This window comes from Eptesicus fuscus, chromosome 9, assembly GCF_027574615.1.
Source record: "Eptesicus fuscus isolate TK198812 chromosome 9, DD_ASM_mEF_20220401, whole genome shotgun sequence".
In the NCBI taxonomy this organism is placed as follows: Eukaryota; Metazoa; Chordata; class Mammalia; order Chiroptera; family Vespertilionidae; genus Eptesicus; species Eptesicus fuscus.
This window is the reverse complement of record NC_072481.1, coordinates 94,988,532-95,005,307: the sequence shown is the minus strand read 5'-3', so window position 1 is coordinate 95,005,307 and position 16,776 is coordinate 94,988,532. Positions and strand designations below refer to the sequence as shown.

The window sequence follows — 16,776 nt, the reverse complement described above, 5'->3', positions numbered from 1 at the left end:
GGTATGGGCCAACCGGTGCCTCGTCTTCCACACCTCCCTCTCCCCCCCACCCCACCCCCCGCCCCGCCCCACAGCATACCCTCACTTTTCCAGCCTAGTCCAAAATCCTCCTACAGGCATTTAGAAACAACACAAAAAAGTCTTTCCTGGCTGGCCACTGCCTGGGTAAACAATTTGGAACTACTCTATGGCCCACATGGACAAATATACACATGCATAGATCTACGCAAAGGAACATGTAATCTTGCAATAAAATTAATGTCATATGTATGATCTGGTATGGATGTATGGAGGCAGTATGGCATCAACCCTGGGGGCTGAACAGAGGGGCACCCCTTTTCACAGCCTTAGCCCTGGTGAGGATGGGGAAGGGACAAAGCCTGGAAAAAGCCAAGAACCGGGGCTGGAAGTCACTTGGGGGAAGGAAGCAGCAGGATGGACAGTTCTGTTTGTAAAACACACATCCAGAACAATTTCAAACTTCCCCAAGGAAATGTGCTTGTCTGTGCCAAATGTAATTGTAGGTACGGAGAGCTAGAACTGGAGGGCATGGGGAAAAGTAATAAGGTCTACTTGTAGAGCACGATGTCTGAATTTGCCCTAAAATATTTCAGCAAGAAATGAAAATAGAAAAGAGATAAATGAAGCAAGTATGGCACATCCTTGATAATTGTTAAATCTAGTGATGGGTCTATGAGGGAGGCCTTATTGTATACCCTGTCCACTTATGTGTACTAAGAAACTTTTCATAATACATATTTTTAAAATAAAAACTCAACATCTTCACTTAAAATGGGTGTGTTTTATTGTATGTAAAGTATAGCTCAATAAAGTTAATTTTTAGAAGTTTTTCTTTTTCATAAAAGTCAGTTACTATGAAGGATGCCTTCTTGCGCCCTGAAAGAGAAAGTTCAGTTGCTTCTGTTGCAGAGGATGATCTGACGGTGGGTGAATCTTGGTCTGGAGTTTCAAATCTAGTGCCGCTGGCTTTCTTGATTGCCAAGCCTACCTCCACCTGGCCTGTCATCCCTCCCCCACTTTTATGGGCATCCCAAAAGAGCCCCCAACGTTCCTTTTCATCTTGCAGACTTTAAAAAGGACAAGTTTAGGGGGCAAAACGTTGTCTTCCTGTCACTGTAGACCCAGAAGGCAAGAGCAGTTTTGGAGCCACTTCCAGATGAGACCGCTGAGGTCCGGAAGGGAAACGCTTTCCCCAGTTCCTCGCTCTGGAAGCCATGGAACGGGCTTCTCCCGAGGCTCTGGTCTGTTTTCTACTAGATCTCAGGACAGCTCCAGGAACCAAAATAACTGAACTGAATCCTGAATTTCTTCAGCAAGTTTGAAGAATTTCAAACATTCCTACGCGTGTGTGCAACGGATAGAGCTCATTTCAATAGCTGGGTACAAGTATGTGGCTAATTTTCTACTTTATATTTTAACGGGGTGGAGGCGTAGAAAAAGCAGGATATGTCTTAAGGTGGCCAACCGGGTACACGGCAAGCAATATGTAAAGGAATCTGTTCACCTGAGGACCAAACACCGGCCGGCTCAAGGCCAGCCCTGGGCCAGGCGCGCGGAGAGCCTCAGGCAGGTGAAGGGGAGTTGAGGGGATCCACCAGAGTCAGCCTCGCGGAGCGCGATTCCCGAGAGCCTGGCGCCACCCAGCGGAAGCGAGAAGAACTCTAGCTTCTTCGGGGAAGTGCCTAAGGGAAAGCGGAGGCACAGCGGCTACACAGAAGAATCGGAGGATTCTCATAGGGAGGGGAGGTAATGCCCATTTGACAACCGCAAAAAAACAGGCCCGGCCCTCGCAATTCACCGCTTTCCACCAATAAAGACACCATGACTAAGGCCCCAAAAGCATGTTGGCCAAGCCGAGACTCTCCTTCTCCCTGGAACCCCAAGATGACAAGTGCTTTCTCTCAACTGCAAACTACCCCCACGGAGAAGCGTTTGGTGCTAAGGTTCAAGGCCGAGCGGGGGACGTGCGTGGCCTTGCCGGCTGCGTGATAGCAGGCACCGGGAGAGTCTAAGCAGGAGAGCCGGGGAGAGGGCGAGGAGGGCTGTGTAAATCACTTGGAGGGGTTTCTGGCCCGAGTCCCTGTTTCCGAAAGGTTGCGGGATGGCTTTGACGTTGATTATATAGCTGTTCTCTTTTCAAGTGCGCGCCCCTCCCCGCCGCAGCCCGTCTGGTGTGCGAGGATTGTGTTTGAAAGGGAGGAAGCATTCTTGAAGTGGTGGGTGATGGATTGTCTAAACCCTTCTGGGACATTTTGGGCGGTGGTTTTTGAGGCAGCTCATCAATAAGACCCCCCTGAGGGGGGGAGAGAGAGAGAGAGAGAGAGAGAGAGAGAGAGAGAGAGAGAGAGAGAGAGGACAGCCCCCTCCTCGCAGCCCCGAGGCCCCAGGACTGGAAAAGAACCTTTGTGAGCAGGGGCGGGAGGTGGGGGAGGGGGCGGGGATGAGCGGAGGGCAGAGCTGCCACAGGTGGAGACTTCGCCTCGCCTGGACCCCTCCGCTGCGGAAGCCTGTCAGGCAGCCTCGCGTGGGTGACGCGCAGTGGTTTACTTGGGAGGGGGGGGATGGGGAACAGCAGATAGGCTGGTGGGTTCTCAACACCAGGGTGTCCGCAGAAAGAAAGTGGAGGTGCCAGAGGCAATGTCAGGCCTGACTCCACGTTGCATTCTACTCCCACCCTTTTAGATTCTTCCTCCAGCTCCTCAGCCACCCTCACTGCATGTGGTTTCCCGTGGTATAGATTTCTTTTCGAAGCCCCGACCAAAACCCTGTCCACCTCTCCCAAACTGGAGGAGGGAGGTGGGGGGAGGACGCAGAAGGATGGCCTGGCTCAAGCCTTCCAGACGGTCTGATGGGTTCAGAGCCCTTGTAATCAAGCCAGGGACACAGCCTCTGACTCTGCCCAGCCTCTTCCTTCTCGTGGAGCACCAGCTTCCAGAGATGACCCACTCGGGGCTCTCTCAGCCCCAAACATGGTTTCCTCTGGGCGTCTCCAAGGAGAGGCTGCCCTGGGGTTGCGACCCCCGATGTGGAACCCGGTGGTAGCCAGGTAGGACTCGAAACCTCGAGGGTAAGGCCCACCTGGAGAGCCAGCTTTGAGGCCCCACCCAGGACCCGCGGCCTCGCCTGCCCACAGAGCCGCGGTGCCCCCTCTTTCCTGGCCTCCTCTTCTGACCTAGCACCCCCCGCGCCGCGTAAGCCCTTCCCCTCACCGGCCTCGCGGGCCTTTCGCCTTCTAAGACTCCGGGGTTGCACCAAGGAGCTGCCTTTCTCCCTTCCGCGACAGGGGTCAGGCCGCCTCCAGGAATAGGACTGACTGCCGGCTGAGAATGGGGGCGGGTGGGGGAATGTTGGGGGCTGGGTCTGCGGGAAGGCTTCGCAAAGGCAGCGCCTCCCGAGGACCAGTCTGGACGCCCCCAGGTCCCCAGGCGGGCTCCGGGCGCCTGGCCGGTTTTATTTATCCCCACAGAGGATGCTAGAGGACAAAAGACAGATTTGGACGTCAGAGCTGATTTGTATTTTTGGAAGAGCTACGTTTCCTTTTCTGAAGAGAAGCGAGCGCGCTCTCCGTATCCTGAGCCCAGCGGGGAGGTCGAGAGGGGAGTTTTGACGCTCCAGGAAGTTCTTCTGTCGGGACGCGGCACGCAGGGCCCGGCGTCCCGCGGAGTTCGCTGCCCTGGGAGATATTTATTTATTTGCGGGAGGGGCCGCGGGTAAGAGGAGTTCGGCCAGACACCAGAAGAAAACCCGACTCTAGCTGGGTTGGGACCTCCGGGGAGCCTCCCTGCCCGTGAACCCTACGTGCGCAGGCCTCTCCTCAGGCGCGGCCTTGGGACTTGCGGACGCGTTTAGCGGGTGCATTCCGCACCCTCCGGGCTCACCCCTCCTGGTCCCGCGAACCGTCCGGGGTTGGGCCCAGCCCCTTTGCCAGCCCGGCCTGGCGTTCGGGCTAGGCCCAGCCACATTCCTCCCAGCCTGGGGAGGCAGGCAGAAGCGGTAGGCACGAGGCCTCCCCGGGCGTGGGGCCGCGGGCTCTGTGGCCATCCTGGTGGGCCCAGGGGAAGGGATGCTGAGCTCAGGATGCGGCCTGCCTCCACGGGTTTCAGTCTCATCAGGGGTGATTTTCCTCCCAACAGCACAAGTGGACCTAAAATTAACGTGCTGAGAGGCACCGGCACCCACACTTGCTTCTGACTTTATTGCTCCCGAGACTGAGACTATGTGGTACAGGCTTCCCTCCTTTTCTTTCGCGAGTGGGAGCCCACTCATTCCTACCCCCACAGGAGCCGCACAAACTGTGTCTATTCCAGCACGATGTCATTTCTCTCCTTCTCGAAGGCATACAGTTGCCTTTTAGGAGGAATGACCAGTCCTGCCATGGAAACCCTCCTCTGGATGTCCATGGCTCCCCACAAAGAAATGCTGCAGGCTGTGGGTGGTGCCCAAGGCAGGTGCCTGGTCTGGTACCTCCTCACTCACTCCCTGGGTGGACTGTCTGCTGAGCACTCCAAAGCTGTCTCTCCCTACCCAGGGGAAGGAAATCTGGTAAGTGCTGAGATGGAAGAGGAGCTCTGGTAAAATGGACTTCTTTTTTCTCCCTTTCCAAACACCTCAGACCTGACCAAGTGGGTGATCAAGTCACGCCCACTCCAGACCCAGGAGATCTGGGGCATTCCGTGGACCTCTCCAGCTACAAAAAAAAGAGCCCTGACCGGGACGCAGGCGTTTGGAGAGCGGAAGAATCTATCCAAATAAACATTTGGAATTGGGTGGCTGATTTTCAAACCCGGAGGTCTGGGGGTTTCTGGACAGAGGAAGCAGAACAGACGCTGAGAAGGATACAGAATTCACAGTTGCCCCTCCTCGCCAAGTTCTCTCCGACTCCAGTCTAGGCGTCTCTTCCTGGCCTCCTGGACGGATTTTCTACAGTCAAGTTTCCAGAGTGGACCCTGTGGCCCGCAAGCTCGTGGTCCTCCGTGGTTTCTTCAAACAGTTGACACCTCCTAGACCTCAGCACTGAATCCCCACATTCCCCAAGTAGAAAGTCCTCCCGGGAGTTAGGAATCCTCTACATACGTTAACTTTGTATCAAAACACAGGGTGAACAGAGTGGTTTCAAACTGAACTGTCTGGTGGAAGAAAGGGAGGGGCAAGAAGAAGTGCCCAATGGAGGCGAGTTCACAGATGCAGTAAACAGCGTTGGTGCAGACGCGTCTCCGGTGGGTTACTAGTTTAGTCTAAGCCCTTTCATGTAAAACCCACGAAGCACGGGAAGTATGCTAAAAACACAAAATTTCAACCGCAATAATGAAGAGATTTCCTAGAATAAAATGCTGATTGCAAAACAAAATCGGAGAAAACCAAGCATCCCGAAGTTTACTCTCCCCTGCGCATGAGCAGAGGTGGGCCTTTGGGGTTTGGAGCTGGTAAGGAACCGCCAGTCCAGTCAGGGACAGTCGCCAAAGGGGAGGCAGAGCACCGGGTTCGGAGAGGGGACCGGCTGCATTGAGACTGTGTATCTCTGGGTAACCAAGGAGCGCCTGGGGCTGATCTATACTCATTTCAAGGACCCATACCTTTCCTTCCATAAGAAAAAGAAATCAAGGTTTTTGTTTGTAAAGCAGTGAGGGTCAGTTGGGAAGATCTCACGACCATAAGAAGGGACTCAGAGCCCTAGCTGGTTTGGCTCAGTGGATAGAGCATTGGCCTGTGGAATGAAGGGTCCAGGGTTCAATTCCAGTCAAGGGCATACGCCCGGTTTCTGGCTGGATCTCCAGTAGGGGGTGTGCAGGAGGCAGCCAACCAATTATTCTCTCTCATCATTGATGTTTCTATCTCTCCCTCTTCCTTCCTCTCTCTCTAAAAATCAATAAAAATCTTTTTTAAAAAAGAAGGGACTCAGAGAGGGAAGCATTCTAAGCAAGGATGCTATGTCTTTGTTCCAGAGACAAACAGGACTTTCCTTTAAACCATCTGCTAAACAGAAATTCAGATATTCTTGCCAGGGATAAAGAATTTGACATAATTTGTTACCACACGCATTCTTACCCAGGAGGATTATATAAATCAGTAATTAAAACAAAGTTCAGAGAGGTTTTCCTGGGATGTAGTGGAAGCAGAATGGGAGTGGACAACTGGGCCTGCGCTACAGATTCACAGATTCGTTTGTCACTTGCTCAGGTGTGACTTTCAGTGAATCAGCTGGTCTTTCTAAGCCTCAGTTTCCTTACTTCTAAAGGCGGGATGAGGATCACGTGCCAGTGCCATGATGTGAGTAGAAAAGCATGTACCTGTGAAGTTTATAAGGAACAAATGCAGGGATGTAGTCTTTGTAGATGTGGGGGTCTCTGCCAGGGGCACAGTTTCCATAGGCAGAAATAGGATCTCCAAGAGAGTTTTGGCAAAGAGCCCTTTCCTGCTTAGAAGATTATCAACCTTTTTATCTTTTTGGAGTGCAGGGCAATCTTGAGACCCCTAGAAAGAGAAAGGCTCTAAGTCAGCTGACCTGCTCCTGGCTGGGGCTCTCACTGCTCTGCAGTCCATTGCCCTTCCAGAACTTGTCTAGCATCCTGTAATATTCAGCAAACTGTAAGTGGCATTTCTTGCAAGTTTAGTGAAATGGATACCACTGTCACTTGAATGAGGAAGGGAGCCTTCAAAAATCCCTGATAATTTACCCAGCTGAATTGGCAGAAACTAACAATGTGTAGAGCAGGTGTTTGTTTGTTTGTTTGTTTGTTTTTAAAGAGTATCTGTGGACCCCTTAATACCACTGGCAAAATGGGAGTATTCTGAGAGTAGGCTCCAAAGCTTCCATCATGTTTTCAAAAAGACTCATGACCCCCAAACTAGGAACTACTGGTATTAAAGGTTATTCCAAGCCCTGACTGGATTTTAGGTTTGGTGTTATTTATTCTTCAGTCTCTGGGTCTTAAAACCTTTTAGGGCCTAATAGCCAAAGTACATAGAATCCTCCAAGTACAGAAAATCAGAGAGGGTCTAGTGACAGTGATATTCACTTGCTGAATTTTCCCCCAAATCCATTGCCCACCACCCCATCTACAAATGAAATAATTGCCTTCTTTCTTTCTAGGCTTCTGGCCAATTCTCTTCCCAATACACATACACACACACACACACACACAGAGAGAGAGAGAGAGAGAGAGAGAGAGAGAGAGAGAGAGAGAGAGAGAGAGAGAGAGAGAGAGAGAGAGAGATGTGCTCCTTTAATATTATAAGTCCTGACTCCACTTTCTATTTTATTTATTTTTCAGACACTTAAAGCATTGATTTAGTGAACATACTATATTTACTTCTATATTTAATTACTTATATTTAAATTATTCCATGCAAAATGACAAAAAGAAGATAAGAGGAAAAAGCTATAAAATAAATAGGGACCCATCCCTAAAAAAATAAACAAAACAAACACACATAAAAACTGCTCTCCAGTCACTCAGAAATTCTTAGAAGTGGAAACTACTGCAAACCCCTACCCCGATTCAATCAAAACATCCCATCCGGAAAAGAACGACTTGTTTCTTTTTTCTATTGGAAATGGGCGGTAAACTGAGTTCATTTTGGCCATGTTTTCTTAGCTGACTCTGGGCTACAATCAAGCCATTTTCGGACACATTCCCATGTAGGTACCAGGGGTACTCTGGAGGAAGCTGTCGACGCCTGTTCAACTAATTTAGGTTTTCTTTGTCTAATTACTGTGGAGCTTAGGGAAAAGGAGCCGGGCTCAAGGCAGTAAACTGACACTCAGTCTCTGTGTGTGGTATCCAGGCAGGGTTTGATGGAAAAAGCCTGCTTCCACTCAACTTCAGGTCACTGTCTGGGGCCAGACCCAGCCTAACCCCCAGCCTCCCCCTCCCACCCTTCCCACTCTTCTTTTCTACAGCCCCACTGGTACTCTCAGCCAGGAGCAGGCCCCCAGGCACTCTAGGGGCACAGATAGCTAACGCCAGCCCCAAGAGGCCTGGTTTGGTTCTGTTCCACCCAAGGCTCTTTGCTGCCCACCAGTCACAGGATCTCAACACAACCCCCCCTTCTCCTGACCTAACATTTCCCCAGGTTTCCCAGCACTCAGGCTTGCACCTTGGTCCTTTCAGAGTGGAGGCAGAGGTGTGCCCAGCCCTGCCTCCCAAGTGGTCCTCTGCAGTACCTCCCCTCTCGGCCTCCCCCATCAACCCTTGTGTGGCCGGCCAGCTCCCAGGCCCACTGCTCTCCACCTCCCATGTCCAGCCCCTGTTCCTGGTCAGACTACATTTCCTTGCACGTGCAATCCCATAACTAACTGTCCAGTCTCACTGGAAGTAATTCCTCCGAGGGCACAACTTCTCTCCCAGGCAGACACTTACTCAGAGAGGAATTAGCCACACTGTGGTGGTGTATTCTCCCAGAAAACATACCTTCCCCATAATTTTGTTGGTGGACAACTTGAGACTGAGGATGTAAATCTAGTTGCAGTAACACACCCCATTCTGGACGGAATATAAATACAGCTATCTCACTCATCCCACTCAGCACCAGCCTTCTTTTTGCATTTTTTTTTTTTACAAAGCATCAAGTGAAAAACACAAAGGAAGTGCAAACAAATGCAAAATGAGTCCTATTCGACCAGACTTCCAGCTTCTCTAAAGTTTTCGGTATCTAAACCCTTCTTCTCAAAGTTCAACAAATGCTCCTGATTGCCCCAAGCCGTAACCCTGGGGCGATAGGGCTCCCGGGCTCCTCGCCCCGTCCTCTACTAACAATTGTGGAGCCTGCAGGTCCCGTCGGAAAGAGAGAGGACTGGCACGTTACCTTTGGGCTTCTGGCACCCTGGCGTGCTGAGTGCTGCAAAGTCTAAATGAAGTTGATAGATGGTGTCAGTGCGGGCACCGGAAGAAGACAGCTAAGAAGGCTCCCAGCGGCGCGCGGCGGCACCAGTGGCCGCACCACTCGGCCGGAGACAAGCGAGGAGGAAGAGGAGGAGGAGGAGCGGGAGGGGGGAAAGTAAGGAGAAAGGGGAGGGAGGGTGGGGAGAAGGAGGAGAAGGGGGAGGAGGAAGGAGAGGAGAGGTAGGTCCAATTCACTGGAGTCAGCTAGTGTCTGGGATAAGCGGCCGGGGTGCTGTAAGGGGCAAAAGGAATATTTCTTAAAACCATAGGTGATCCAGGTTTGCTTGGGGTGGGGGTCATCCTAGTAAAAGGGGGAATAGTCTGTGATCGCCTCCTTTTAAAGAAAGTGTGTGGGGGAGAGGGAAAGAGGCCCTGGGAGGAATTAAAAGACCGTGGGGGACCCTGTAGGGCGAGGAAGGAGATAAGAGAGGAACCCTGCCGCCAGGTTGGGAGTGGCGGGGGGGCGCGGGGGGGAGGTTTGAGGGCCTAGGAGGAGCGTGCCCTCCCCGAGGCGGCGGCGCGAGGAGGGGACAGGGCGGGGTAGGGGTGGAGGGAGGAAGGGAGGGAGGGAGGGAAGGAGAGAGGGAGGGCGGCCGTGGGGAGCGGCGGGAGGGAGGAAGTCTAAGAGACAGAGCGAGGAGCGCTCCTGAAGGGAGGCATCGGGTTCGTCCCCCGGGTCCCCGCCACAGTCCCTGCTCGCCGGCTCAGCCGTCCGGCGCCCGGCCGCTTCGGCTCTGCAGCCCGGCTGGCCCTTGCGCAAGGCAGGGGCGCGAGGCTCGGGGGAGTGATGCGCCGGGCGTTGCCTCCGGCCCGCCGCCGCCGCCGCCGCCGCTGCCAGAAGCCCCAGCTGAGCTGAGGGAGTGGACACCGAAGCGCTGGCTCGGAGCGGTCACGGCTACAGCCCGGGTGGCGGGCTAGGGCGCTCGCCGGACTTCTGGGCCAACTCCGCTCCGGCGCCTCCGCTCCCGGCCCCGGGCCCGCCCCCGCGGCCCGGCCTCTCTCCGGGGTCCCAGATGACCACCGAGGGCGGGCCGCCGCCGCCCCCGCCGCGCCCGCCGCCGGCTCCGCTCCGCCGCGCCTGCAGCCCGGCCCCCGGCGCGCTCCAGGCCGCCTTGATGAGCCCGCCGTCTGCAGCCGCCGCCTCGGAGACCACCTCGTCGTCGTCGTCCTCATCCGCCTCCTGCTCTTCCTCCTCCTCTTCCTCCTCCTCCAACCGCGCCAGCGCCTCCTCGGCTGCCTGCAAGAGCGCGGGCGGCGGCGGCGGCGGCGGCGGCGTGGGCGCCGGGAGCGGGGTCCCCAAGAAGGCGAGCTCCGGGCTGCGGCGGCCGGAGAAGCCGCCCTACTCGTACATCGCGCTCATCGTCATGGCCATCCAGAGCTCGCCCAGCAAGCGCCTGACGCTCAGCGAGATCTACCAGTTCCTGCAGGCGCGCTTCCCCTTCTTCCGCGGCGCCTACCAGGGCTGGAAGAACTCCGTGCGCCACAACCTCTCGCTCAACGAGTGCTTCATCAAGCTGCCCAAGGGCCTGGGGCGGCCCGGCAAGGGCCACTACTGGACCATCGACCCCGCCAGCGAGTTCATGTTCGAGGAGGGTTCGTTCCGCCGCCGACCGCGCGGCTTCAGGCGGAAGTGCCAGGCGCTCAAGCCCATGTACCACCGCGTGGTGAGCGGCTTGGGCTTCGGGGCCTCGCTGCTGCCCCAGAGTTTCGACTTCCAGGCACCGCCGTCAGCGCCGCTCGGCTGCCACGGACAAGGCGGTTACGGCGGCCTTGACATGATGCCGGGGGGCTACGACGCTAGCGCGGGTGCGCCCGGCCACGCACACCCGCACCACCACCACCACCACCACGTCCCGCACATGTCACCCAACCCGGGCTCCACCTACATGGCCAGCTGCCCCGTGCCCGCCGGGCCTGGGGGTGTAGGCACGGCCGGGGGCGGCGGCGGCGGCGGGGACTACGGCCCGGACAGCAGCAGCAGCCCTGTGCCTTCGTCCCCTGCCCTGGCGAGCGCCATCGAGTGCCACTCGCCCTACACGAGCCCAGGGGCGCATTGGGGCTCTCCCGGCGCCTCACCTTACCTCAAGCAGCCTGCCGCCCTGACGCCCAGCAGCAACCCCGCGGCCTCGGCAGGCTTGCACTCCAGCATGTCCTCCTACTCGCTGGAGCAGAGCTACCTGCACCAGAACGCCCGCGAAGAGCTGTCAGGTAACGGATCGCGCCCGCTGGGGGCGTCGCCTCTAGGCCTCCGGGCTCCCAGGCCACGGCAACTTGCAGAGGTTCGCGGCAGCCTAGGGGGTCTGAAGGCGCTGGGGGAAGCTGATGCTGGGGGAAGCTGGCACTTTATTCTTGGAGGGGAGAGGATTAGGTTCATACCGTCCACCCCCATACCCTTGGCCCAGAGGTGGGCCTCCAGAATTTACATTCCTGGGAGGATGGTGCAAAGCCACCAGCCTAGGTTCTCTGGTGACCTTATGCGTCTCAAGTCTCAGGCCTGACTTAGCTTAAAGAGAAAGCATGTGCTTTTGGAGGACTTTGGCCAAGGAGCTGTATCTGCTTCCTCTTATCATTGGTAAATTTTGTTTGGTTGTATTTTCGCCCAAAAGTAAATATCAGAAGGACAGTTCTGTATCCTGAGGGTGTGGGTTGGGAAGAGTTGCAACTGAGCAGGTGTTGAGAGGAAGAGAAGGACAGCGAGGAAAGCAGCGGGGTGCCAGGATCTTTCACAGGCTGTTGAGTCTCCGGCCTCCCCACACAGACTGAATCGCTTGACCCACCTTGGTGACACTTAAGTCTGTCTTAGGTCAGCAGGACCCGAGGTCCACATTATGACTCCCTTGAGACATGCCTGCCTCTTGGACACCACTTGTGTTGCTGGTGTGAATTGTGTTGGTCAAGGAATATGGAAATTTATTGACTTGCCAAAATGGTCAGTGGGAGGGGACAGATAGGATGGAGAAGAACTCTGAATATTTAGCCAGGTTTATCAAGAAACTGGAGGTAAACTCTCTTATATTAACCTCCTCTGTGGCACCGGGCTGCAGATTAAAATCGGGCTGGGCTGCCCAGCAACTAGTGCTCCGGTTTACAATTGCCTCCCCCACCCCAATTAGAAAATGGAAGGAAGGATAATGCATACATTATACGTTCGGGAATCGTGTGCCGTAAGAGCATCAGGGGAGAAGGGAAGCCCAGAAATGGGCAAAACATGTTGGTTCCCTGAATGGTGAAATTTCCCAAATAGGCCTTTTAAATGCGGGTCTCAGAGGTTAACTAAACAAAGACAGTCTCGGCAGGACCACACCGGAGAGGATTTTAGCCTGACTTAACCCACTGAAAGCAGAGTCTTGTTCAATTTTATGGGAATTTCTACAAGTAACCAATACAGACAACACCCCCCCAACCCGCTCTTATTTGTTTAATCCCCGCGGACTGGCTGTCAATCACCGCCCACCCCAGGTGGAGCCCAGTTGTCCACTGGGGTCCTGGCAGGGCCTACCCAACCTGAACTCAGGCTCCGAGGCTTCGCAGTCGCAATGAAGAAGTACCTTAAAAATAAAAAAATAAAATAAATAACAAGAAAACACTCAGGAAAGAGACTTCGGATCCTTCTGAGTGGCGGTCTTCTCCTCACCCCACACAAAGGGGGCACGCAGACGCCCCAAGAAATGCGGGGGCGGGGAACGCATCTCTTTGTCTTGGAGAGAACAGAGAACGGAGCAAGCGGGCCTCGCCTCCCCGGGGAGCCTCGTACGACCTCTGTGAATGCTAGGGAGGCCACGGCTCGGCCCTAGCCAGAACCGGACGCTCTGCGCCTTCCTCCCCGGCCCTCTGGCTCCCGTACCTCTGGACTATTACCCGCTGCCCCAGTGCTTGTTGGCATCCCTAAGGCGGCGGTGCGCGTCGGCCTGCGGGTTGGGAGTGTGCCGCCTTCCTCGCGGCCGCGGCCTACTGAGAGTCTGAGGCCCAGCGAGGAGCAGCGGGGAGGTCAATAAGGGCTGAGGCTGTGGGGCCCAGGCGCACCCCAACCCCCGCGAACGCGCACACACACACACACACACACACACACAAACACAGCATGATCTCTCCCCAGCACACCCACGCAGGGCGCGCCCTCCCACTGGGGATAGGGCGGCCAAGGCCCGTGTGATCAGAGAGACTCTGCACCCTTTCTTAAATCCTTTGAGCCTTTCTGAAAGGAGTGAGGGCTTTCATCCTACTTCCCGTCACCTGAAAGCGCCGGCCGCGATCTTGCCTGGAGGTGTGAGCGCTCCAGGGTTCCGCCTGGGCCCGCTGTTTGGTGACTGGGCCCTGGCGCTGCTCCGTGCTCTAACTTGCCGGGCGAGCGCACCTGTGTGCCGAGCCACGCGCGCACATCGGGGCCGCGCGGTCGCTGCTGTGAGAGCACTATAGCGCATGTTTGGCAACGTTAGGTGTCACCCGGCAATAGCGTAGGCCGAGTCGCCAGCTATTTAGCAACCTGGCTTCTCGATAGAGCTGGGGTGCAGCCAGGCCCAGGCGATGCGAGCAGGGCACACGCGCAGCGGGCGACAGTTATGATTTTCACGAACGCAAAAACGGAATCAGGTCTAGCACCAGTGTGCACCCTATGGTTCCCACACCGCACGGGTGACTAGAAAGACTCAGGCCCACAGGCTTAGCCCAGCCTGGCCCGGAGACAGGCCCAGTACGAGAGGAACCCAGGTCCCAGCTCGAGACGGACACCCCTGGCCCTTTGCGCCCAGGGCTCTCACGCAAGGAGAAAGCAAAAGTGAAGGGCGGCGGCTGGTTGGCGCCCAGTGGCTCCGGTCTTGGACGAGGAGCAGCCCCGGGGAAGAGGAGTGCGGGCCTTCTCCGTCCTCTCTGAGGGCCTCCCTGCCCTGCCGGACGCCTCCGCGGGTAGCAGGGTCTCCAGCTGAGCTCTTATGGAAGGTCTTTATCTGCTGCCTGGAGTGCTGGCTTTCTAGAGGAAGTGTAAGGCGTTCAGGACCCAGGAAGACAAAGATGTATGCTTTCTTTTCCCAGCCTTTCTCTAGTGCTGGCGTTGTTTTCTGTCCCTCCTTCAGGCACAGGAAATATCCCTGCTGTGGCCTGCTTTTCTGACCGGGACAGTTAGTTGGGAAACAAAATGTGAGGGCGACACTAGTGTTTCTGGTGTGGGGGGTTGGGTTCTGGAAGAAGCCCTGTGCTCAGAGACCTGGAACAAGAGACTGGGTCAGATTGCCCCAGTGTCCCTGCTCCTTCTGTGAGTGAATCGCACACTCCAGGACTAATAGGGGAATTTAGGCACAGAAGCGGGTGTAGCCCTGGCCCATGTGGCTCAGTTGTTTAGAGCACCCTCCCGTGCACTGAAAGGTTGCCAGGCACATACCTAGCTTTCGGATTGCAGTTGGACCCCAGTGGGAGCCCATACAGAGGCAACTGATGGATCTCTCTCTCTCTCTCTCTCTCTCTCTCTCTCTCTCTCTCCCTCTCTCTCTCTCTTTCATCCCCTCTCTCTAAAATCAGTAAAACATATCATCGGATGAGGATTTTTAAAAAAGAGAGAGCCTGGTTTAGAGGGGGAACAGGCACTCTGTGGCTCTGTGTTTGTGGGCACATCAAAACAAAACTTAATGGTTCCAGAATTGTCCTATGACCTATCGTTTAAAACTTTGAGAAACTGCCAGAGCCAGGTTTCCTCTACCAGTTTTATAGAATATACCTTAATAAGATTCCAATTAAGTTACCAATTAAGATACCAATTAAGTTAAAATTTGAAAGTTAACAGGCTCCATCCTCACCTGGGCAAATTTGTTTCTGAAAAGAGTTTTTATTTTCTTCCTTCTTTCAGTGGGACTGCCTCGGTACCAGCATCACTCTACCCCAGTGTGTGACAGAAAAGATTTCGTCCTCAACTTCAACGGCATTTCTTCTTTCCATCCCTCTGCTAGTGGACCATACTATCACCACCACCATCACCAGAGCGTCTGTCAGGATATTAAGCCCTGTGTCATGTGAATGGAGGGAGGCAGGCCATGCCAAAGCCACTTTCTCCGTGAGGGGTGGGGGGGACTGAGGTGGACTCACATAAAGTGCACCCCATAGCTGTAAGTAGCACACCATTCACTTAGAATCCCCAGGCCTGTGTGTTCACTGACACTTATCTGCCATTGGTAGAAGGACAAGCCCTGGCATGGTAATGTCCTAAATGTGTGCAGGCTCCAATGAGGGGAAGAGCTGAGAGCTCACCTCAGCGAAGATGGTAAAAAGTTACCACATGAAAAACATAAGCATGTAACTCTGGGATCTTCATTGCCTTCAGTAATCAGGGTCTGAAAAATGCAGACAAGTTGTCTGTGTGTTTTTCTTTGTCTATAAAAATGTATGTGCTTTTCAAAAAGGCAGTGCTAAACACAAGATTTCAAGAAAGCTGCATCTCATTGCCTACCTAAGGAAGGAGTTCTGTTTCGCCGAACACTACCTTTGGATATAGATGCCAAAGAACAGTATTAAGAAAGTATTTAGAAACGATGTGTCTAGTTTAAGAACATGGTTTTCAGTATTGTGACAATACAACGTTTTTTACAAGGTTATTTTCTACCACGGTATTTTAAAGATATTTTTATCTCATGTATACTCACTCACACTTGTATTTTAAAAGGAGGATATATTTGCACTTATGTATACTTTTACAGTTTGCCAAACTATTTTGATGTAAAATGTTTTCAATAAAATGTACGTAACAAATAGTCATTTTAGGGAACTATTTCCTCCGAGGCATCCTGAAATCGCCAGGTTGTCTCCACCAGCCAGCAATGCAACTCTACACTTCTCCCCCCAAGGTGTGTAATCGACATGGTGTGGGGTCTGCGCCTTGAGTAACACAGGCCAGATTCTGATTGTGGGTCTTCTCAGAAGAGAAAAAGAAGGAATATTTTCTGTTCTTTCTTTCTTTCTTTCTTTCTTTCTTTCTTTCTTTCTTTCTTTCTTTCTTTCTTTCCTTCACCCTAGCTCTTTCTGACTAAACAAAAACCAGAAGTTGAAAGGAACTTAAAAGAAAACCAGGCAAGATAATGAAAGGCAAGAGCTTGTTGGATTGAAGCAATGAAGTGCCCCTTTTGTTCTCTTTCCTGTGCTCGGGAGAGTTTGCCTTTTGCTCTTTCCTCTTACCTACCAGCATGGAGTGACAGGCCAGGCTGAGCAGCCAGCAATGATTAGGTGCCAAAGAACACGACCTGCTTCCCCTTTGCAAGTCAAAGGTTTGAGTGGATTCGGATCCCATTTTGTTAGCAGTTGGTGGTCAGATCCTAAAGAGTCCAGAGGGGGAAGGCAGTGGGCAGAACCCAGCATCCTGGTTTCTTTTACTTCCTTGGAGAGGAACAGAACCTGGCCCTCACAAAATGTTCTGTACCAACTCTCTGTCTCCACTCTCCAATTCAGAGCCTTGCTCACCCTGCTTAGCTTTGGCACCCACTAACCCACACACTTCTCTCCTTTGTGCCCTATACTCCCTCCTTCCTTTTCACAAGGGATTTGATGTTTTCCCTTGGGGATCCCCTCACAGCCCTTGTTACTTTCTTACTCAGCCTCCCAATGCTAATGGCAAGGCTGTAAAGCTGTGAATGACAAAGAGAAAACGGGCCCACTCAGCAGGCGGACTTGTTCTTACCCAGCCCACCTCGTCTGGTCTGACCAGCCCTTCAAACTCTGGTCAGTGGTAGTGGTGGCAAAGGTAGAGCTGAGCAAGGGTAGAGCTTCTCTCCCACAGTCTCTCTTTGGGTTTCCTCTCCAACTCGGGGCTGGGTTTTTGTTTTGTTTTTGCTTTCGTTTTTGAAAACTCTCCTCTGTCCCTGGTTCTCTAAAAGGTCTTTCTCCCAAACAATTACCAGGC

General features: G+C 53.8%; 1 protein-coding gene across 1 annotated transcript; it reads left to right on the top strand.

The window, feature by feature from the left end:
- The first annotated feature begins 9,916 nt into the window (after positions 1 to 9,916).
- On the top strand, positions 9,917 to 15,583 carry FOXF2 (forkhead box F2). Its single transcript, XM_008161301.3, has 2 exons — positions 9,917 to 11,111; positions 14,737 to 15,583. Exons 1-2 carry the CDS (start codon positions 9,917 to 9,919, stop codon positions 14,901 to 14,903), a joined length of 1,362 nt encoding a protein of 453 aa, XP_008159523.2. The 3' UTR covers positions 14,904 to 15,583.
- The last annotated feature ends 1,193 nt before the right edge of the window (positions 15,584 to 16,776 follow it).

Excerpts from the sequence above, each read along its gene's own strand:
- FOXF2 (XM_008161301.3), top strand. The coding sequence starts at position 9,917 with ATGACCACCGAGGGCGGGCCGCCGCCGCCCCCGCCGCGCCCGCCGCCG. Across the intron at positions 11,112-14,736 it reads CGCCCGCGAAGAGCTGTCAG|TGGGACTGCCTCGGTACCAG; the intron begins GTAACGGATCGC and ends TCCTTCTTTCAG.